This window comes from Nicotiana attenuata, unplaced genomic scaffold (genome assembly GCF_001879085.1).
Source record: "Nicotiana attenuata strain UT unplaced genomic scaffold, NIATTr2, whole genome shotgun sequence".
Classification (NCBI taxonomy): domain Eukaryota; kingdom Viridiplantae; phylum Streptophyta; class Magnoliopsida; order Solanales; family Solanaceae; genus Nicotiana; species Nicotiana attenuata.
This window is the reverse complement of record NW_017671430.1, coordinates 217,383-240,865: the sequence shown is the minus strand read 5'-3', so window position 1 is coordinate 240,865 and position 23,483 is coordinate 217,383. Positions and strand designations below refer to the sequence as shown.

The window sequence follows — 23,483 nt, the reverse complement described above, 5'->3', positions numbered from 1 at the left end:
CTGGTCAGAGGAATGTTCCTCATGGCCTAATTTCTTTTTGTTTAAATATTTTTATAGCAACTCCTAATCTGTATTTGGACGTGTTCTGGACTTGATCCCTAATTGTAATTAATGCGTGTTGAATTCAAGTTGAAATGAAATGAGAAGCTATAATTAGTAGTAGTAATATTAGCTATAATGCATTTTCGTAAAAGAACATTTTTTTTCTTGAGTTTAAATAGTACGATTAGTGTAATTAATTTTTATATTATCAGCTCACTTAAATGATACATACAGATAATTAATCTTCTTAAAATGTGACATTCGGTATCTTAAAAATAAGATACTATAATGATAAAGCTGATCTGATTGATTGGTGTAAAAATTCCTTATACTAATCACTTACACAACTTAAACTCTCTCTTTGTTCTCAACAAAAGCATTAATTGACCAATTCATTTAACTCGGCGGCTTTTAATTACTTCACAGTCAACTGACTTAGTCAAGCTTCACTATTTATTAAGTATATCGAAATACTATATAAATGATCGTCTTCTTACAGACTATATCACTCGCTTAGCAAATTAGCCATGGCTCATCACAAGATTTTCTTCATTTCTTCTCTATTTGTCCTAGCAATATTCACCCAAAAAATCCATGCAGTTGATTACTCTGTGACCAACACGGCCGCAAACACCGCCGGCGGTGCCCGTTTCAACCGAGATATTGGTGCTCAATACAGCCAGCAAACACTGGCAGCTGCTACTTCGTTCATATGGAATACCTTCCAACAGAATTCTCCGGCTGATCGCAAAAATGTGGAAAAGGTAAGCATGTTCATTGACGACATGGACGGAGTAGCTTACGCTAGCAACAATGAGATTCATGTTAGTGCCAGGTACACACATACATGAGCTCAACATATAATTAAGCAGGGAATGCACGTTTTAAATTCAAAAACAAATATTTACTCTCATACGCGTGTGTATATCTATATATATAGAGAGATTAAATAGTACAAACATATGCATATTTCCTTCTGTTTTATTTTATGTATCATAGTTTGACTAGACACGATAAAAGACTTTTGAATATTAAAATCTTAGATAAAGTTATCTATAATGTCATACATCTAAAGTTAAAATATCTTTGAATCTTATGATCTCAAACATATCATGTCATTCTTATAACAAAATGTCATTAGTTAGTATCGAATTGAAATATTGGAATAAGATACTTACTAAATATCGAAATGTAATATTCTTTTCTAAACAAACTAAAACAACTATATAATCGTATAAAACAAGAGAATATTAAGTTTTGCCTTATAATATTGAAATCTTAAATTCGTTTTTGCAGGTACATCCAAAGTTACTCTGGTGACGTAAGGAGAGAGATTACTGGAGTATTATACCACGAGAGCACCCACGTTTGGCAGTGGAATGGGAATGGTGGGGCTCCAGGCGGTTTAATTGAAGGGATTGCTGATTATGTGAGGCTCAAAGCCGGTTTCGCACCTAGCCACTGGGTGAAACCAGGCCAGGGCGACCGATGGGACCAGGGCTACGACGTGACTGCTCGATTTCTTGATTATTGCAACAGCTTGAGAAATGGGTTCGTGGCACAACTTAACAAAAAGATGAGAATTGGCTATAGTAATCAGTTCTTCGTTGACTTGTTGGGGAAGACGGTTGATCAACTTTGGAGTGATTACAAAGCTAAGTTTGGCGCATAGCCTAACTAGATAAAAAATAAGAAACATCATCTAATGCCTTTGTACCAATAAAAGGCTATATGTGTTATGGTCTTGCTGAAGAATTATATTAACAATAATAATATAAGCACAAGGGGTTAATTAGTACAAGTTATCTCACTCGTGTGACTGATTAGTTACCAATTCCACTGCATCGGAGGCGGACCCATGGGGTGTTAAGGGGTTAATTAATTACAAGTTATTTCCAGTCATATTTTGTGTCGTTACTCATTGTTATATCCCATTTTAAGCTGGTTAAACTAATGTACAACATATAGGCAATTCTGAGTTTGATTAAAGTAAGAGACAACAATAACAACAACAACAACAACAACGACCCAGTAAAATCCCACTAGTGGGGTCTGGGGAAGGTAATGTGTACGCAGACCTTACCCCGATCCCGATGGAGTAGAAAGGCTGTTTTCGGAAGACCCTCGGCTCAAGAAGACGAAAAGAGACAATATCAGTACCTTAGGAAAAATAACATCATGAAAATGAGAAAGTAGATGCAAAACAAAAGCGATAGACAACACATAGACCCGGCATTATGAAAAACAAAAGAGTAGTAAGACACACCATTGACACTAGCTGACATCGACAAAAACCCTACCAGACCAGCCTCACAAAGGTACGAAGTAAGGGAAGACTCAACTACCTCCTAACCTACAACCCTAATACTCGACCTCTACAGCTTCCTATCAAGGGCCATGTCCTCGGAAATCTGAAGCTTCGCCGTGTCCTGCTCGATCACCTCTCCTCAATACTTCTTAGGCCGTCCTCTACCTTTTCTCGTGCCCTCCAAAGCCAGCCGCTCACACCTCCTTACCGGAGCATCTGGGCTTCTCCTTTGTACGTGTCTGAATCATCTAAGTCTCGCCTCCTGCATCTTGTCGATTAAAGTAAAGAGTCGCCATCTAATTAATTATAGTGAATTAGGACACCTAATGTTGATTAAAGTAAATTACCAAAGTATAACTCTGTTAATGGTCAACTTAACCTATAGATTCTAGGTAAGGGTTCAATTAATCTAAAGGGAAGGTTATTAAGGTAGCCTTTAAGATCCACCTTAAAATGGTTAACCGACCGGACTAAAGTTAATTAAGGCTAATTGTTGTATTGTAAAAAAAATGATTAATGAGATAAATAAAAAAAGGTAGTAACTTTGATTTGGAAAAAAGGGATTGTTATGAAAAGAGCCAATTTTGAAAGCACGATTTGAAGAAATTCAAAAGACAAAAATCCCATGTTGCTTTTAAAATGGATGTTGCTTAAGAACAAAATGAGTTGAGGCCAAAACGTCTTATTTTGGGAAGTAAGTACACTTCTGCCATAAAAATAGATTAAGGAACCAAGTAAAACAAATGTGATTGATTTAATACTAAAAAATATTAGGTTTTGTTAAACACCATTGTTTATAGTCACGCCCTCTTTCAATGCATCAGAACTTAAGAAAGAAAACCATGTTTGACTTGGGGAAATAGCGAGCTCAGCTGTTTCAAATACTACCCAAAATTAAATTGATCTATCATCCTTACTTCTTAAAGAAAAATAAAAATCCTCATACCTATGTCATATTCTATGTAAAAAGACATCTTTATTATTTGCTACTAGAAGAGTTAGTCATGACAGACCCAAGATCAAAAACAAATACGCCACTAAACAAACGATATTGTTAGTCACAATATTGGAAAAGCAACATAAGCGAAGTAACAATGAAATGATCAAAAGCCGTGTTCGGCTTCCAACAGAAGATTTAATTATATTCCAAAATCTGTTGTCTAGTTGATGATGCAAAAGCTGAAGAGTGAGGCCATGCGGATTCCATATAGCAAGAGCGTTGAGTCTCACGTTGAAACTCTTTGCCATGGTACATGTAAATAAAGAAAAGAAAAAAAAGAAGGAAATGAATTAGAGAAGAAGAACAAGATTCTTAACTATACAAGAATGAAGTAGGAAAATATCAGCACTTAATTCACCCATAAGCTGAAAAGGCATTTCATACAGTACAAACAACAACAACAATAACAATAATCCAGTATAATCTCATTAGTGGGGTCTGGAAAGGATAGTGTGTACACAGACCTGTCTGGGAAGGGTAGTGTGTACACAGACCTTACCACTACCTACCCTGGGGGTAGAGAGACTATTTCCGATAGTGTAACGACCTGGCCGGTCATTTCATGTCCGCTCCATTTTCCCCATTTCTGCTTCTTTATGCTTTGTTTATCCGTGTTATGTGGTATCGGGTTAGTCGCTTCGAATCCGGAATGATTTTGGTAAGGTTTGAGACACTTAGTCTCTTTTGAGTAAGCTTAAGTTGGAAAAATCAACCAGATGTTGACCTATGTGAAAAAGGGCTCAGATGTGAATTCCGATGGTTCGGATAGCTTCGGGAGATGATTTGGGACTTAGGAGCGTGATTGAAATGTGTTTTGGAGGTCCGGAGTAGATTTAGGCTTGAATTGGCGAAAATGGAATTTTGGCGTTTTCCGGTTGGTAGGTGAGATTTTGATATAGGGGTCGGGATGGAATTCCGGAAGTTGAAATAGGTCCGTTGTGTCATTTGGGATGTGTGTGCAAAATTTCAGGTCATTCGGACGTGGTTTGATAGACTTTTTGATCAAAAGCGTAATTTGGAAGATTTTTGGAACCTTAGGCTTGAATCCGAGGTGTTTTGGTTGATTCAATGTTGTTTGAAGTGTTTTGAAGATTGGTATAAGATTGGATAGTAGTATATGACTTTTTGGTGCTTTTGGTTGAGGTCCCGGGGGCCTCGGGGTGATTTCGGATGGTTGACGGAAAGTTAGGAGTTAGGAGTTTGCAGCTGAAGTTTTAGGACTGCTGTTATAACCGCATTTACGGTTGGGCGGCCGCAGGTGCGACACCCACAGATGCGGAAACAAGCCGCAGAAGCAGCCAAGGGGGTATCAGCTGGAACCGCAGAAGCAGCTAAGGAAGCGCACCTGCGATAGCGCACCTGCGAGCATTGCATCGCAGATGCGGAAATGGGCTATTAAGTGAAAACCGCAGATGCGGTGCTTGGGACTGCAGAAGCGGTAGCGCAGAAGCGGAATTTGGGCCGCAGGTGCAAAAACCCTGGGCCAGAAAGTATATAAACCCTCCTTTGCGATTTTCAGCCTTTCTTCACCATTTTTAAACCGATTTTGGAGCTTTTTGGGGGATTTTGGAGAAGGAATCAGAGGGAACTCATTGAGGTAAGATATTTTATCATAAAACTCATTCCTATGGTGTTATTTAATTGATTAGGCTTGAAATTTATGGAAATTTGTAGGTAAATATGGAAGAAACTAGGACTTGAGATTGGAGACCTTTGAGTAAGGGTTTGAGGGGTCATTTGTGGTCAGATTTTAGTACTTTTGATATGTATGAACTCGTGGGGAGATACGGAGTTCAGTGATGTAATTTTTATCGAATTCCGAGACGTGGGACCGGGGGTCGGGTTTGGTCAATTTCGGGATTTGAGTTGTAATTTGATTATTTTCGCATGAGCTTCGATCCCTTAGAATATTTTGACATCATGATTCCGATTTTGGATAGATTCGACGCGAGTTGAGGTCGAGACGAGAGGCAAGAGCATCGCGGGCTAGAGTTTGGACCGGATAAAGGTAAGTAATTGATAGGTTTTCAATGTCTTTGCCTTATGTTTTGATGATCTAACAAACTTAATGTCAAGGACCAGATAGGGAACCTGACTCACTTGGACTACACTGCATTTAACGGATTCTAGTTAAATGTGAACTGCTACAGCTTCAGGAGCTAGGAAACTAAACAAGGAACTGATACCCTTGTCATTCCCTCATAGCAGTACAAAGTCAATTGGACACAGCTGGAAATGAAGTGACTGCCTGCACTGTTTCTGCCGCACTGCACTGTTTCCAGCGCCCACTCATTCCTTGACCAACTAAAGTGCTCACATCATTTCAAGTGATGTGATCAGGGTGTACCAACATGAGTTTATATTGAAACATTACTTGAATGTTTCAGTTTCTCATTCAAGCTTTTTGAAAAATAAAGAAATCAATCCTCACGGGTTTGAAGAACAAAGTTGAACGCAACTACGGACCAGTTCCTAAAGTTAGCATGTTGTTGTCCTTAGTTGAGTTGTAACTTTGTGATTGTACTTATTGTATCTCCTAAATTGCTTAGCTAGAAGCGTTGATTAGGAATCCTCTTGTAAAATCCGTAAACTCTTTGAGTTTATGTTGTGACTAAGTTTAGTCATAAGCAAAAGCCTTTGTAACTGTAGAGTGACAAAGTAGCTTGTGGTGAGAGCATCACAAGTTAGTAAAAGTATTTGTAACTAGGGAGTCAGAAAGTGGATTTTGGTAAGAGTACCACAAGTTAGTTGAGTTAAATTCTTTGTAATGGAGTCATTACAAAGTGGCTTATAATAGGTTTTTACAAGTTAGTGAAGTTAAAAGCCTACTGGTGTAGGTCATGGTTTTTGATCCCCTTGTGTGGGATTTTTCCACGTAAAAATCCCGTGTCTCTTTTACTTACAGTTATTAGCATTCTCAGCAGAATCTCGTAGAGGACCAGGTACTCTACTGTTTGGTGGACTCATACAAACTAACACTTGGTATCAGAGCGGGTTCCTCCTATCAGGCTAACACCTAGGAATGATCCTTATGGCTGCTACACCAAATATTGAAGAAGGTCAATCTACATACCGACCACCCTGGTTCAATGGACAATACTATGGGTGGTGGAAAACAAGAATGCATGATTTTATCATGGTTGAGGATTCTGAGTTATGGGATATTATATGCGATGGTCCTTATGTTCCAACAAAGGTACTGGAAGAACTTCCTTTTTCAATGGCAAAAACCAGTAAAGAATACACTGACGCAGATAAGAAAGCTGTGGAGAAGAATTTTTCGTGCCAAGAAAATTCTAGTATGTGGAATAGGACCTGAAGAATACAATAGAATCTCCGTCTGTGACACTGCCAAGGAGATATGGGAAGCTTTGCAAACAGCTCATGAGGGAACGACACAAGTAAAACAGTCTACGATCGATATGCTCACTACCGAGTATGAACTCTTCAAAATGAAGGACGATGAATCTATTCAAGATATGCACACAAGATTCACCTCCATCATAAATGAGTTACACTCACTTGGTGAAACTATTCCTTGAAACAAGCTACTGAGGAAAATCCTCAGCATTCTGCCTAGCCCTTGGGAAAGCAAAGTGAATGCTATTACTGAATCAAAGGACTTACAGGAGCTGACCATAAAAGAGGTGATCGAAAATTTGAAGACCTACGAGATGAAGAGGAAGATAGATAGTGAAAGAAGAGAACCAAAGAAGGAAAAGAACCTGGTACTTAAAGCTGACAACAATGACTTAAGTGATGAAGACAGTGACATGGCTTACTTAACCAAAAGATTTCAGAAGATGGTCAGAAGAAATGGAGAAATGCTAAAAAGGGACAGCTCTAACAAGCCAAAAAACTATGATCTTTGTCATAAGTTTGGGAAGCCTGGACATTTCATGAAAGACTGTCCTCTCTTGAAGCAAGAATTCTCCAAGAACAACCATGAGAAAACAGCTAAGACGAACTCGGTTCCTTTCAAGGATTTCAAGAGAAAAAGATCTGCTGACAAAATGGTGAAACAGGCTCTTGCAGCATGGGGGGATTCGTCTAGTGAGTCTGAAGATGAACCTGATGCTGGTGATAGTTCCATGATGGCAGTTGAAGGCGAGGAAATTGAATATGACTCAACTTTTGCTTTGATGGCCAAATCAGATGATGATGAAGACGATGGCAACAAAGAGGTAAACTTCAAGGATGTTCAGAGAAATCTGAAATCCTATCCTCCAAAAAAACTCAAGTCTTTAGCTAATGTATTAATTGATGCATATCATAGTCTTGTGGAGGATAGGGATTCTTTGACCTTAGAACTAGAAGAATCTGAACAAACTAGAGACGACTTAGTGGCTGTAGTTATTGACCATAAGGAAACCATTGAAAACTTCAGAAAAGAAAAAAAATGATCTTTTGGCAGTAATTACAGACTTAAGGGAAACAATAGTGAGACCAGGGACTAAGTCAAAACATGAAAATTCTGGAAAGGGAAAGGAGATAGCCAGTGAGGAACACATTAGGCTTGAAAATAAGGTGAAAACTATGAGAACTAGGATGTGTGTTGAAATTGAGAAAAACAAACACCTCCAAACTGATCTGGAAAGAGAAAAGAATGATCTTGAAAAGTCCCTAAAATGGACCTGGTCCTCAGAAGCTACCACTGCCATGCACACTAATGATGGTGAAAACAGGCAGGGAATAAGGTTCCAAAAGGAAAATACTCCTTACAACCCTCACAGCAAGTACGTCACAGTCTCTGATAACTGACCATATACCCAATATGGGAACAATGGGCTCGATAAAGAAAATTGCCAGGCCAGGGATCAATCTGTTCAGAAAAGCAAAGTGTTTGCTGAAAATATGACTACAAAAGAGGGACCAGGTTCCACTCACAAAAAATGCACATTACCTGCATGGACTAAGAGAGCTCTTATTCATCCTCTTGCCTACTATAAGGGACCCAAACTTGCTTGAGTTCCTAAAACTAACTCTTAATCTCCTTCTGCAGGGAACAGTGAAAGGAATTGGACAATAATGGTTCATGGATAGTGGGTGTTCAAAGCACATGACCGGGAACACCATGGACTTTCTTTCATTAAAAGCCCTGCAAGGAGGGAGTGTATCCTTTGGCAATGGGAAAAGGGGTACATTCTTGGAGTTGGAAAAGTCGGGAAGTCACTCACTCATTCTATTGAAAACGTGTACTATGTCAATGGCCTTAAGTACAGTCTCTTGAGTGTCTCTCAAATCTGCGATAAAGGAAACAAGGTGGAATTCTTGTCCAAAATATGTACAATCACTGATCTGGTAACTGGTGAAGTGGTACTTGTGGCCAAAAGATACAAGAACATCTATGTTGCTGATTTCGAGTCCTTACAAAGTGGTGATCTGAGTTGTCTGAAAGCTGTTGATGATGATGCTGAACTATGGCACAGAAGACCGGGCCACGCAAGCTTTTCTCTTCTGAAAAAACTAATTTAGAAGGACCTGGTCCATGGTCTGCCCATGTCAAAATTCAAGGTGCAAAAAGTTTGTGATGCCTGTGCTAGAGGAAAACATGTGAAGTCCTCCTTTAAGTCTAAAAGAGATGTGAGCACCTCAAGGCCACTAAAGCTTCTGCATATGGATCTATGTGGTCCTATGAGAGTGCAAAGCAGAGGAGGAAAAAGATACATTTTTGTGATAGTGGATGACTACTCCAGATTTACATGGACTCTATTTCTCGGAACTAAAGATGAAACCGTGGAAGTGTTTGTGGCTTTTCTGAAGAAAATCCAGGTGAAGATGGAGTCTAGAGTCGCATGCATTAGATCAGATCATGGGACAGAATTTGACAATGTCAAATTTGATGAGTTCTGCAATGAAAATGGCATCACTTACAACTTCTCAGCTCCCAGAACTCCCCAACAAAATGGAGTAGTAGAAAGGAAGAACAGAACTCTGGAAGAGATGGCAAGAACAATGCTAATCGACAGTGGAATTGCAAAGAACTTCTGGGCTGAAGCTGTCAACACTGCCTGCTACTTGGTGAACAGGTGCATGATCAGATCTCTTCTGAACAAAAAACCCCCTATGAATTGCTGAATGGAAGGAAACCCAAGTTAAATCACCTAAGAGCATTTGGGTGCAAATGCTATGTTCTCAACAATGGAAAGGACCAGCTTGGTAAATTCGATGCCAAGAGTGATGAAGGAATATTTCTGGGCTACTCTTCTCAAAGCAAGGCTTACACGATATATAATAAGCGGACTCAATGTGTGGAGGAAAGTGTTCATGTTATTTTTGATGAGTCTTATTCATCCTATGAGAAAAGTGCTGAAGAAGATCAAGATGGAGAACCCTTACTAGTACCTGGTGAAGTCATTAACATGACAAACAGAAAGGCAGATATAATGAGTCAAGTGAAAGAGCTGAGTGAAGACAATACTTCCTCATCTTCAATAGAACCAAGTACTTCAATTACAACTACTGAAGCTGAAGAAAGAGTGGTTGATGCAGTCCAGGGAACTCCACCAGCACCTGAGAGAAGAGCAGAGGAAAACCAGCCAAACGCACCCACATCCTCTCAAAATGAACCTCAGACGTCTAACTGGAGACACCAAAGCTCTCATCCGATGGACAACATTATTACTCCTCTGGATTCCGGAGTACAAACCAGGTCAAGAGCCAGAAATTCACTTGCCTTCTCAGCTTTTCTATCTCAGATAGAACCCAAGAATATCAAGGAAGCCTTGAAAGATGCAGATTGGATTACAGCCATGCAAGACGAGCTACATCAGTTTGAAAGAAACAATGTTTGGCACCTGGTACCTAGACCCTCAGATCGAACCATTATAGGAACCAGGTGGGTTTTCAGAAACAAGCTCGATGAACATGGAATTACCACAAGGAACAAGGCCAGGATAGTAGTTCAAGTCTACAATCAGGAGGAAGGGACTGACTATGATAAAACGTTTGCTCCGGTGGCTCGCATGGAAGCTATTAGAATTTTAATCGCCTTTGCATCTCATATGGAATTCACCTTGTTCCAAATGGATGTCAAAAGTGCATTTTTGAATGGACTTCTTAAGGAAGAAGTCTATGTGAAGCAACCTCCAGGGTTTAAATGTCATGAACATCCTGAATATGTTTTTAAACTGGATAAAGCATTGTACGGGCTGAAGCAGGCTCCTCGAGCCTGGTATGAAAGGCTATCAAAGTTCCTCTTGGAAAATGGATTTAAAAGAGTGAAAATTGACAACACTCTGTTCTTGAAGAAACGGGGAAGGAACCTGCTCATTTTTCAGGTCTATGTTGATGATATCATTTTTGGGGCAACAGTTGATTCTCTTTGTGAAGAATTTGCACAACTCATGGGGAGTGAATTTGAAATGAGCATGATGGGGGAACTGAACTTCTTCCTGGGTCTTCAAGTAAAACAGTCTCCAAAGGGTATATTCATTTGTCAGCAAAAATACATCAGGGAGCTCTTGAAGAGGTTTGACATGGAAGCATCAAAGGTGATAGACACTCCCATTGCTACGGCCACTCGACTGGACATGGATGAAACTGGGTCTTCTGTGAATCAAACCATGTATAGAGGCATTATTGGGTCTCTTCTCTATCTCACTGCCAGTAGACCTGACATTGTCTTTAGTGTGGGGCTATGTGCAAGGTTTCAATCAAATCCCAATGAATCTCATCTGAAGGCTACCAAAAGAATACTCAGATATCTTAAATGAACATAGGACCTGGTTCTGTATTATCCCTCAGATGATAGTTTTAATCTCATTGGTTATGCTGATGTAGACTATGCAGGTTATCTTGTGGACAGGGAAAGCACTTCTGGAATGGCTCACTTCCTAGGTTCATGTCTTATTTCTTGGGGCACAAGGAAGCAAAACTTAGTGGCTCTTTCAACAGCTAAAGCAGAATATGTAGCCGCAGCATCCTGCTGTGCTCTACTTTTATGGATTAAGCAGCAACTGGAGGACTATGGGGTACTTACTGAGAGTGTGCCCCTTCTATGTGATAACACCAGCGCACTCAACATGGCCAAGAATCCAGTTCAACACAAAAGGACTAAGCATATTGATGTGAGGCATCACTTTCTGAGGGACAATGTGGAGAAAGGGCTGATATGCATGAAGTTCTGTAGCACAAAAGACCAAATTGCAGACATTTTCACCAAGGCATTGAGTAGGGAACAATTTGAAAGAAACAGAGTGAAGTTGGGGCTTTTAAAGCCAAATTGAGAACCTGATTCCCCTTTATCTGGCTATGAAAAACACCTTCAAGAAATAACTGGCTAAAGTGTTTTCTGGCCATGTCTAACTCACTTTAATACCGTTGCAGGTAAACACGCATGATGAGTATAGAAGCTATAGATGCAATGCATGAATGATAAAAGACGATTGATACTTTCAAATAAAAGGTCAAGAACCTGGTTCTTGTACCAAAGGTTAGTAGTTCTGTGCATCCTTTAATGCACGTCTTAAAAAGGGTACAAAACACAACTGCCATATCATCCAACTTTTCAGACTCTGCTGTCATGTCTCTTCACTTCAAATCGTTCCACCCCCCTGAAACGTTGCACTTCTCCACGCTCAACCACCGTTTCAGAAATGGTCCCTATCTCTCTCTTCATAATTACTCACTCCTAATAAAATCCTCTCTGTTCTCCACAAACCTTAAGCCCTTCATCCGATTTTCTCAAAAACACCTTCACTCCATCTTTCCATGGCTGATACAAGCTCCGACCATCCTGCCTCAGTCGTACCTGTCACTGAAAAGTCTATGGAGTCCTCCGTCAGAGTCTTGTATAACCACTCCTACTCTCTCTACTGAAATCTCACATCACCTAAATTCTCCGTCTCCTTCCTTTTCAGAAATCCCTAAAATGCTGATCCGTCCTCTCTATCCTCTGAGATACCCACTAATCAGGAAATACGTGGAGAACGAAGTCATGAGTGTACAGAGGTTTCAGTCATTGTTACTGCAGATTCCGTGGTGACAGTGGTGCCGATTAAGAAAGAAAATGTTGTATCTATCTTCCTGGTATCTGCTGACGGTGTCCTTCAAGAGATAGTTACTCAGGAAAATGAGGTACAGGGTCTGGGGGGAAAAGGGAGCTATAGTGCAAGTTGAGGATGTTGCACTGGCAGAAATGACTGGGATTTCACATAAGGAACCTGATCCCTCTCCGTAGGACCCAGGTCAGGGGTCTCATTTTTAGGACAGCTCTGTCCCTGCATTCAATGTTACGCCTCTGGACATTCAAGTTCCTGAGATGAAGTCCAGTGATGAGGAGGATCAAGATAAATTAGCTCTTGATGCGTTCATAGTTAAGCGGAGCATTGTGTCCACTCCTGAGTCTTCAACCAAGCGACCTACTACCAGGCTTCAAGCGAAAGTGGCCTACGATTCTGCTCTTCAAAAGAGCAAGAAAAGTAGTAAGCAGAAAAGGAGGAAGTTGGTAAAAGACAGTGTACCCGTACGTGATGAGGCGATCCCTATAGTAGAGGTGGAAGAAGAATTACAAGAAGAACCTGGTTCTCTGGTTAGACGGTCTCAGAAAAAGAAAAAGCCCACTTCAATAGAAAAGGGGTCACCGTCTAGCTCCAAATTGAAGGAGGTTGTGAATGAGTTCTCGATGTCTGATGAGGATGTGCCAGTCAAATCCAAGGAAAAAGGAAAATTAAGTGGTGAGAAGTCCGGAAAACGCAAGTCTGAAATTGTTCAGGAACCTGGTTCTGTGAAGAGGTTAAGGACCAAAGTCATTCTCGACTCAGAACGCCTGAGGCACTAAAAGGTTCTGTTGGGTCGTACATTTGACCCAACAATCTCTAAGATGGATGGATGCGACATATTCTTGAAATGGTTGAGTTTCAACTATGGGAGCATCTATTTCAAATAGATGGCCCTAAGGCTTATGAAGATGAGGTGTAGAGCTTCTTCGATAACCTCTTTGTCGTTGAGACCGACCACATCTACGCTCTGGTGAATGGAGTGGATATAGTGTTTGATGTAAAGGTATTTGGTGAAATTCTTAAAGTTCCTATAGCCGGTGTGTTCATTGTAAGGGATGTTTGTCAGTTTAACTTTAGAAATGCCGTGGTAAAGGACAACGCAAACTAGAAGGGGGACCAGATCCATAAGAAGGCATTACTCCCCGTCTATCATCTGCTTTTTGAATTGGTCAACAAAGTTCTTATTCCTCGAGCTGAGAGGAGGTCCGTGACCTCTAAGTCTGACCTGTTGCTGATGGAGCAACTGGACAGCTTTAAACCTTTAAGCCTACCTGCTATTATGATTGAGCACATGCTAAAGGTAGCCACCTTCAAGGATGGGAATCATGGCCTTCCCTACGGGTTTCTGCTTACAAGAGTGTTTCATTTCTTTAAGGTGCCATTGGGGCAAGGCAAGGTGGGGACGAAGAAGCAGACCTTCTCACAGACTACTATGGAAGAATGCGAGTGCCTGGAAAAGAATGGGGGAGTAGGAAGTACATCAACCGTCTCACAGCTAATTAATGCTCTGAACAGTGCAATTGAGGAAATTCGTCGGTTGAAGGCTAGGAATGCTATCCTGGAAGGTCAGCAAGCCCAAGGGGTTCCGGCGTCAAATGATGATGTAGCTCGTTTGGCAAAGGAGAATGCTGACCTCAGGGCGCAAGTAGCGAACCTGAAAGCAGAACTGCTCATTGAGCAAAAGTCGGCCAATGCTCGAATAGACCTTGTTCTCCAAACACTTGCTACAACCTCCAAGCATTCTACTCCTAGTGCCCCCTAAGTACCTCTTCAGTGACCAGATTTTGGAAATGTTCTTCAGTTTTCTTTTGTTCTTGTTGTTTTGGCAGTTGTTTTGTTTTCTTTTTTTTTTTATGTGGTTAGGATGAAACACTACTGCTCCCGCTTTAACAGTCCAATGTTGCCTGTTGCTTTTTAAGCAAAGGCATTTTAAAATTTTCTCAATATAAATTCTATCGTCTTCTATTATATCAGTACTTTACGTCTCTGTTTCCATTCTCTATCATGTTTGTGTGCACATATGTGGCATGAGTTAGTTTAGCTGGACTTCTTTGTGCTGTTCTTCTATTTGTGTCTTTTTAATGATGCCAAAAGGGGGAAAATTATGGTTTGGCGGAAATGGGAGAACATGTGTAAGAAAGGGCATAAAGTCAGGGGGAAATTGTGCTTCTGTTACTTAATATGGTTCTCTTAGCTCTACATCCATGTTATCATTGTTAAGTTTTTCATCATCAAAAAGGGGAAATTGATAGGTTTTCAAAGTCGTTTTCAAAGTCTTTGCCTTATGTTTTAATGATCTAACAAACTTAATGTCAAGGGTGAGATAGGGAACCTGACTCACTAGGATTACACTGCATTTAATGGATTCCAGCTAAATGTGAACTGCTACAGCTTCAGGAGCTAGGAAATTAAACAAGGAACTGCTATCCTTGTGGTTCCCTCATAGCAGTACAAAGTCAACTGGACACAACTGGAAATGAAGTGACTGCCTGCACTGTTTCTGCTGCACTGCACTGTTTCCAGCGCTCACTCATTTCTTGGCCAACTAAAGTGCTCACATCATTTCAAGTGATGTGATCAGGGTGTACCAACATGAGTTTATATTGAAACATTACTTGAATGTTTCAGTTTCTCATTCAAGCTTTTCGAGAAATAGAGAAATCAATCCTCACGAGCTTGAAGAACAAAGTTGAACGCAACTATGGACCGGTTCCTAAATCTAGCATGTTGATTGTCCTTAGTTGAGTTGTAACTTTGTGATTGTACTTATTGTATCTCCTAAATTGCTTAGTTAGAAGCGTTGATTAGGAATCCTCTTGTAAAATCCGTAAACTCCTCGAGTTTATGTTGTGACTATGTTTTAGTCATAAGCAAAAGCCTTTGTAACTGTAGAGTGACAAAGTGGCTTGTGGTGAGAGCATCACAAGTTAGTAAAAGTCTTTGTAACTAGGGAGTCACAAAGTGGCTTGTGGTAAGAGTACCACAAGTTAGTTGAGTTAAATTCTTTGTAATGGAGTCATTACAAAGTGGCTTGTAATAGGTTTTTACAAGTTAGTGAAGTTGAAAGCCTACTCGTGTAGGTCGTGGTTTTGGTCCCTTNGTACGTCCGTTTTTTTAATTCCCAGTAGCTAAAACCCAGGTTACCCCTCCACTTCTTTCAAAAATTTTCCCCAAATATTCTTCTTCTCTCACACTCAAAACCCCCCCCCCTTCCGACTCCCAGCAGCCAGCCGACGACCCCCCCCCCCCCCACCCATCGGCGACCACTCATGGCAGCAGCACCACCTCCGGCGACCTCCACTCCCAAGGTTAGTTTCTCTCTCATTTCATAGTTTTTTTCCGAAAAACAGTGATTAAGGTTCACTTTCTCCATGTTAGGGTTCAATTTCTCCATGTTATATATTATTTGTAATTTTTAGGGTTCTTTTTAATATTTTTAGGGTTCAAATAAATTAACTATTTAGGTAGACTAATTTATATATGGGGTTAAATTTCAATTTATGAAGCAACAACAAGAAGCATGGATAAAGAACATTAAAAATACTAAATTTAAGCCTTCAAAGGACATGAAAAATTTAAATTAGGATATGAATTGGCCTTCAAAGGCCTTTAGCAAAATGATATACAAATAGAAATAAAAGGTTATATTAAAGAATTTTAGGATATGAATTGGACTTTTAGTTAACTAAAAAAAGATTAGGATATGAATTAACTAAATTAATTTCCTCTTATTTTATTTGTATAGATGGAACATCGTACTTGGATGTACAATAGGAATTATCCTAATCGACAGGGATTGAGGGAGGATTTTATAGAAGGGGTGGATGACTTTATTAGACATGCAATGTCACTTCCACCATACTAACTGAAGGAGTAATTAGGTGCCGTTGTACTAGGTGCGAGTGTATGAAGTTTGGACAACCGGCGGAAGTTAAGCAGCATCTTTAGAAGGGGGTTTATAGAAAATTACTTTGTGTGGACTAATCATGGAGAGATCGATGGTAGCCATGGGATATTTCATAACATGATTGTGGGTGAAAGTAGTAGGACGGTGGAAAATATAAATCGTGATTCTAGAATTCATGATATGGTTGCGGATGCTTTTGGGATGCACTTAGGGGTTGAGCCCAATGAAAATGTTGAACAAACTTCTAATGATGACGCAAAACGTTTTTATGAAGATTTAGAGGAAGCTAGTCATCCACTACGTAACGGAAGTTCGCACTCTGAGTTGTCTGTTGCAGTTAGATTACTAAGTATGAAATCTGATTGGAATATTTCTCAAGGAGCCATGGACTCCTTCATTGACCTTATGCGTGAACTAGTTGGCCCTGATATCGAATTACCTGGTGATTTCTACAAGGCAAAGAGATTAGTTTCTAAGTTAGGACTTTCATCAATGAGAATTGATTGTTGTTTCAAGAGGCTTTCCAGTGGGAATATGGTCGCTATCAAGTCGATGCATTATTTACCTTTATACCTAGGCTAAAGAGGTTATATGCGTCGATGAGTTCTGCTCCTCATATGAGATGGCACTTTGAAAATAGAAGACCACTTGGTGTTATGTGTCATCCTTCAGATGGAGAAGATTGGAAGCACTTTGATAGGATATATCAAGATTTTGCTAGTGAACCAAGGAATGTTCGATTAGGTCTATGTGCGGATGGCTTCACGCCTTTTTCTGTATCTGCCACACCATATTCATGTTGGCCTGTCTTTCTTACACCTTATAATCTACCACCCGAGTTTTGCATGACTAGTCCATATATATTCTTAAATTTTATTATCCCTGGTCCACGTAATTCGAAACGTTTGATTTATGTATATTTGCAACCTTTGATTGATGAGCTAAAACAATTGTGGTACGATGGTGTTGAAATATATGACATATCAACCAAGCAGAATTTGATTTTGCGTGCTAATTTAATGTGGACAATTAACGATTTTCCTGCGTATGGAATGTTGTCTGGGTGGATGACTGCTAGGAAGCTAGCTTGTCCTTACTGCATGGAAAATAGTAAAACGTTCACTTTGAAATATGGCCGAAAGCAATCATGGTTTGATTGTCATCGTCAATTCTTTCCTCCTGATCATGAGTTTAGAAGGATGAAAAATGCATTCAAAAAGAATAAAATGGAATATGATTTCCGACCTCCGATACTTTCAGGCGAGGAAATTTGGTAGAGGGTCCAGAACTTCCCATTGAGAACATTATCACTGATCCAACATCTAGAGTTAAAACTAGATCACAACTAAAGAATCTTTGTGCTTTTGATGCTTTTCTATCTATCATTGAACCTAAAATGTTGTTGAGGCATTGCAGGATGCAGATTGGGTGAATGCAATGCAGGATGAACTTAACCAATTTGAAAGAAGTCAAGTTTGGCATCTAGTACCAAGACCCAAGGACAGATTAGTCATTGGTACAAAATGGGTCTTCAGAAACAAACTTGATGAAGATGGAACAGTTACAAGAAACAAGGCAAGATTGGTGGTCCAAGGTTATAGCCAAAAGGAGGGCATAGACTATGATGAGACTTTTGCTCCAGTTGCAATACTAGAGGCAATCAAACTTCTTATAGCCTTTGCAGCACACATGGAATTCACTCTTCATCAAATGGATGTTAAAAGTGCCTTCATGAATGGCTACCTGAAAGAAGAAGTGTTGTAAAACAACCTCCAGGGTTTGAAAGCAAGGAATGTCCTGAGTATGTGTACAAATTAGACAAGGCTCTCTATGGACTCAAGCAGGCCCCAAGAGCATGGTATGAAAGATTGTCCAAATTCCTGCTGGAGCAGGGTACAAGAGAGGTAAAATTGATAGTACCTTATTCTTAAGAGAAAAAGGTAAAGGATATCCTTGTTGTACTAATATATGTCGATGATATAATCTTTGGGGCCACCACTGATAAGCTAAGTGGGTGAGCTTAACTTCTTCTTAGGCTTGTAGATCAAACAAAGTCCAAATGGAACCATGATCCATCAGCAGAAGTATACAAAAGAGCTAATCAAAAAGTTTAAAATGGAGGAATCTAAAGAAATAGACACACCTATTGCAACTGCCACTAAATTAGATGTTGATGAACCTGGTTCATCAGTTGATCAAACGTTGTATAGGGTTATGATTGGTTCACTCCTGTATCTTACTGCCAGCAAACCTGACATTGTTTTCAGTGTAGGGCTTTGTGCTCGTTTTCAGGCAAATCCAAAAGAGTCTCACTTGACTGCTGTCAAGAGGATACTAAGATATCTGAAAGGCACCACTGATCTGTGTCTTTGGTATCCCAAAGGTAGCAATTTCAATTTAGTTGGATATGCTGATGCTGATTATGCAGGTTTTCTAGTGGATAGGAAGAGCACCTCAGGTATGGCACACTTCCTTGGTTCATGTCTTGTGTCATGGGCTACCATAAAGCAAAATTCAGTGGCCCTATGTACTGCTGAAGCTGAGTATGTTGCTGCTGCTTCTTGTTGTGCTCAATTACTATGGATCAAACAACAGTTGGTAGATTTTGGAATTGAAGTGGGATGTATTCCAATATTCTGTGATAACACTAGTGCTATAAGTATGACAAGGAACCCTGTTCATCATAAGAGGACTAAGCACATAGATGTTAGACACCACTTCTTAAGAGATAACTATGAGAAATGATTGATTTCAATAGAATTCTGTGCTACTGATAAACAAATAGCTGACATCTTCACTAAAGCACTGAGTAGAGAAAACTTTGAGAGGAACAGGTTGGAATTAGGGATGATTAAGATCACCTAATAGGTCCAGTTCAGAATGCACAATGAAAAAAAATTAAAAAAAAAAATTTATTTTGGTTAGGAGTTCTAACATTGTGTAAATATCTAGATCAATTCTTACTCAGTTTCATACTTTAATTAGTATACTCCTGTGACATGTGTATATATGACTCACTGATCTCTTACAAAGTTTTCCTATTATGGCATTTGAGGCACGCTCAAGAGAATTCTATATGAAGAACCTGGTTCATCAGTATGTGTTCATATCAAAGCTCAGGTATGTTTTCTATACTCTGCACAATTAGAAAGATATATTATCCAATCATGAGCAGAAGTCCTGCATTTGTAAAATTTCCAAAAATTCTATCCGTTGAGCATTGAACCAGTTTCGTTCTCCTAGAACTCTAAAAACCGAGATTTTTTGCCTAAAATCTAGCGATGCCTAATAATTACTAAGAGAGTGGAATTACACCTTGATTAGACCTCTAATTGACCCCTGAAAAGGCTGCCGTTACTGCACTTATTACTATTTGCCTTTAAATACACACCACACCTCTTCTTCATAATCCCATAACCGTCAAAATTGTATCTCCAGTTCAAATTGATTTTCCTCTCCAGAAATCCCAAATCGTCTTTCTTCTCAGAAAGTCCCAAAACACTTCATTAGTCGAAGAACCATGTCTAACCCCTAGGATAATCCTGGCACTCCCCCACCAACATCCCTCTCTAACACATCCTCATCTACTCCTCCTAGTCAATCCCCAAAACCTAGGTTTCATAGGCAAAAAATGTTGGCTAGAAAAACTGTAGCATCTGGAGCCCTAAGGAAAGTTCTAAATGAGAGATAGAAGGCTAGCCAAAAGAAAGAAAGTCCTGTTCACGAATCTGACTCCAGCTCTAAGTCTGAAGCTTTTATTTCTGCTAGTGAAGGTGAAGAACATGGGTCTTCTGACACTGAGAAAATTCAAGAAACCCCTGGTGAGGTAAGTTCTTGTGTGGTATTTTCTACTATGGTTGAAAGCACTGAAAATAGGTTTGTTGTAGTTGGTCCTATTAAAGATGTAAAGGTGGCTGAATCAGGTAGGAGTAGAGGTAAAAAGAAAGGAAAAGAGAGAGAGGGAGCAAGTGGTGATAAGAGGGGTAATGGGAAAGAAAAAGTTCTTTCTATCTGTGGGAGTATTGAAGAAAGTGGCATCAAGTCAGGGGGAAGTGGTTCTGGGGAGGCGGCTGAAGGGCTTGTTCATCTAAGCAAGCAACAAGAAGAACCTGTTTCATCAGCTGAGGAAACCCTGGCTGATCTTCTGAAGAGGGTTGGGGCTAGTTATGATCCAAAGAAGCGCAAAGCTTCTTCAAAAAAGGCTCCAACTGCCTCGAAGCCAACCAAGAAAAGCAAAACTTCATCCCCAAAACCTACTGTCCCTTCGGTGCCTAAGGGAAGAACTATTAGAAGCAGGGTCAAACAAAGTGAAGCAGAGTTACAGAAAGCTCTAGAAGAAAGCAGGAAGAAAAAGAGGGAGAAGGGAAAAGCAAAGGTTGTAGAAAGCTCTGAAGTAGTAGAAGAAGAAGAGGAGATGGAACTGGTCAATCAAGAAAGAGGAATAACTGAAGAGGTTCCAACACCCAAACCAAAAAGAACCAAGACTTCTTCAAAGAAGTCTTCCCCTGTACCTGTACCTGCTGAACCCTCTTTGGCCAAAAGAACAAGATCTGCAGTGAAAGGCAAGCAGGTGAAAATTACTGAGGAAGATGAAGAATGGAGTCATGAAGAAGAAGAGGAAGAATCTGAGAAAGAACAAGACAGGTTTGCCATCTTTGGCAAAACAAACTTTTTGAAAGGAAGGCTGCTGAAAGACCTGGATGAACCAGGAATGAGGATGTTGGTAGATGCTCTTACTGCACAAGGGTGGAAGGACATGGTCCTTGAAATGGATGGAATATTGGAAAGGAAAGAACTTATTGAGTTTATGGCAAATGCCATTGTGAAAAATGGGGTAGTCACCAGCCTGGTGAAAGGAGTAAAAGTGGAGTTTGATGCACTCAAACTGGGTGAGATTCTGGACATACCTAGTGAAGGGTATGATGATTATACAAGGCAAAGGTGGCCATGTCTGGAATCTCTCCCTACTGCTCTTCAAATCACAAGGAATTTCTGTGATGCTAAAGCTGCTGAAGATGTGCCTGAAGCCAGGTTTGTGCAGAAAAGTGAGATGAGGCCTGAGCACAAGGTCCTGTTTGAGTTTGTCAACAAGTGTCTACTGCCCAGACAGGAGAGAAGGCACACTGCCAACTACATGGACCTGGTTCTTATGGAGTGCCTTGTGAGAGGAATGCAGATCAATTGGACTGCTTTTATTGTCAAATTACTAGACCGGGTCATAAATGGCTCCAAGGCTCATGCCACTCTATATGGGTTCATATTGACTACTGTTCTGGACAGGCTGAATGTGCCTTTGAAGAAATGGGAGATGGCATCAAGCAAGGAACATTTTGGCGTCAAGACTCTTCTAGCTTGTGACTATCCACTCAAGGCCAACCCAGTTGAACCTGGTTCATCTCTGAAGACACCCATCAACAGCAAGGTTAGGGCCTTGGTTCAGGAGTGTGGAACTAAGGATGATGAAATTTCTAGGCTCAAGGCACGTGTGGCTGAATTGGAGAATGAGAGAGATGGCCTTAGAACTGAGCTAGCAAAAGAATAGGAGAAGAGTGATGGAATGCTTCAGAATATGCTAAACCTTCTCCAATCTCAACCATCTAGTTCTTCCAAGCCCTAGGCCTTCCAGCACTTGTCTTTAGATCCAGTCTAGTAACCCCCAGTGACCTCAATGACCCGATTTAGGGATGTTTTAGTTTTTTTGCTCAGTTTTTGGAAGTTTTTTCTTTCTTTTTGTTGTTTGTTTGTGGAAACATATCCTTATCAATGTCTACTGCTGTTTCTGTTGTTCTATGCAGCTTTTGATCTTAATAGTTCAATTATGTCTGTTGATTATTGATAATTTGATTCATGTTTTCACTTGGAGTTGCCTTAGTGGCCATGAGTAATTATTAAAATCTGGGATTCACATTGGGTATGCAACTTTTCGATGATGCCAAAAGGGGGAAGAGATATTGTGCTTTACTCTTTATTCTGAATAAATGTGATAAACGTAATTAAATCTGGTCCGTGATGATAAGTTAAAATTTTAAGTTAAGTGTTGATGGTTAAGCTGAGTTCTTACAGATTTTTTGATCAGTGAAAGCACAGAGTTTGTCATCATCAAAAAGGGGGAATTTGTTGGCCCAAGTTCAGGTGAAGTTTTGAAGAATGACAAATGAACTCAGTCATGGACCAGTTCCATCATGTGAGGCACATTATTTATCAACCTATACATGTGAGATGCACGTGAAGGCGATAAGTCTCAGTGATCAAGCAACAATATCTCCTGAACTGATCGAAAAGGTTGCATATTGGATAAGGAGTGAAAGTCTCCTTATGAGAAGAGAACACAATCCGGATAAAGGATAGGGTTGGAACTTCGATGGAAGGTCAGTAATTGAGTCTTAATCAAACTCTAATTACTAACTCATTAAATAACAGTGATTGTTCTCTTTTACAGGCATTGCACAAACACAGAAGTTAAACTAAATTGAGAGCAAAAGAGCGAGGCAGTTTTGCAAGCAATTTATGTGAGATTCAAGTGTGCATTCCTGAAGCTACTTGGACAAGATAGAAGAACNGATTTAAACTTGTACCTTTCAGCTTTCATAAAAGCAATTGTATTAGGTACTTTGAGTATTCAAGTTAGAGTTAACTTGAAGTTGTCGCAACAGTTGAGGCTGTGTGCCACAACGGGATTAGAGTTTAATCCTTAGGTTTACAAGAGTTTTGTAAATGCTGTTTTGGCTCAGTGATTTTAGTGGAAGTTTGGGAAAATCCTACTGAGTAGTAGGTCGTGGTTTTTTCACCTTTTGAGCCATGTGTTTTCCACGTAAAAATCTCTGTGTTCTTTATCATATGTACTTTTAATTCTGCAAACAGTAGTAGAAAGTATACCTAGAAGAACCAGGTTCGTTCTTCTAGAGCGAAAATTGGGTGCAACACAAATCACCCCTCCTCTTGTGTGGTATTGACGTTTAGAACATCACACTTCTACTCTCTCTACTGAAATCACACATCACCCAAATTCTCTGTCTCCTTCAATTTCAGAAATCCCTAAAAATACTGATCCGTCCTCTCTATCCTCTAAGAAACCCACTAATCAGAAAATAAGTGGAGAACAAAGTCATGAGTGTACAGAGGGTTCAGCCATTATTATTGCAGATTCCGTGGTGACAGTGGTGCCGATTAAGAAATAAAATGTTGTATCTATCTTCTTGGTATCTGCTGACGGTGTCCTTCAAG

At 39.9% G+C, this 23,483-nt stretch overlaps 1 protein-coding gene across 1 annotated transcript; it reads left to right on the top strand.

The window, feature by feature from the left end:
• The first annotated feature begins 480 nt into the window (after nt 1–480).
• Nucleotides 481–1,876, top strand: LOC109208245. The gene is made up of 2 exons (XM_019371320.1): nt 481–877; nt 1,339–1,876. Exons 1-2 carry the CDS (start codon nt 570–572, stop codon nt 1,712–1,714), a joined length of 684 nt encoding a protein of 227 aa, XP_019226865.1. The 5' UTR covers nt 481–569; the 3' UTR covers nt 1,715–1,876.
• Nucleotides 1,877–23,483: the final 21,607 nt, after the last annotated feature.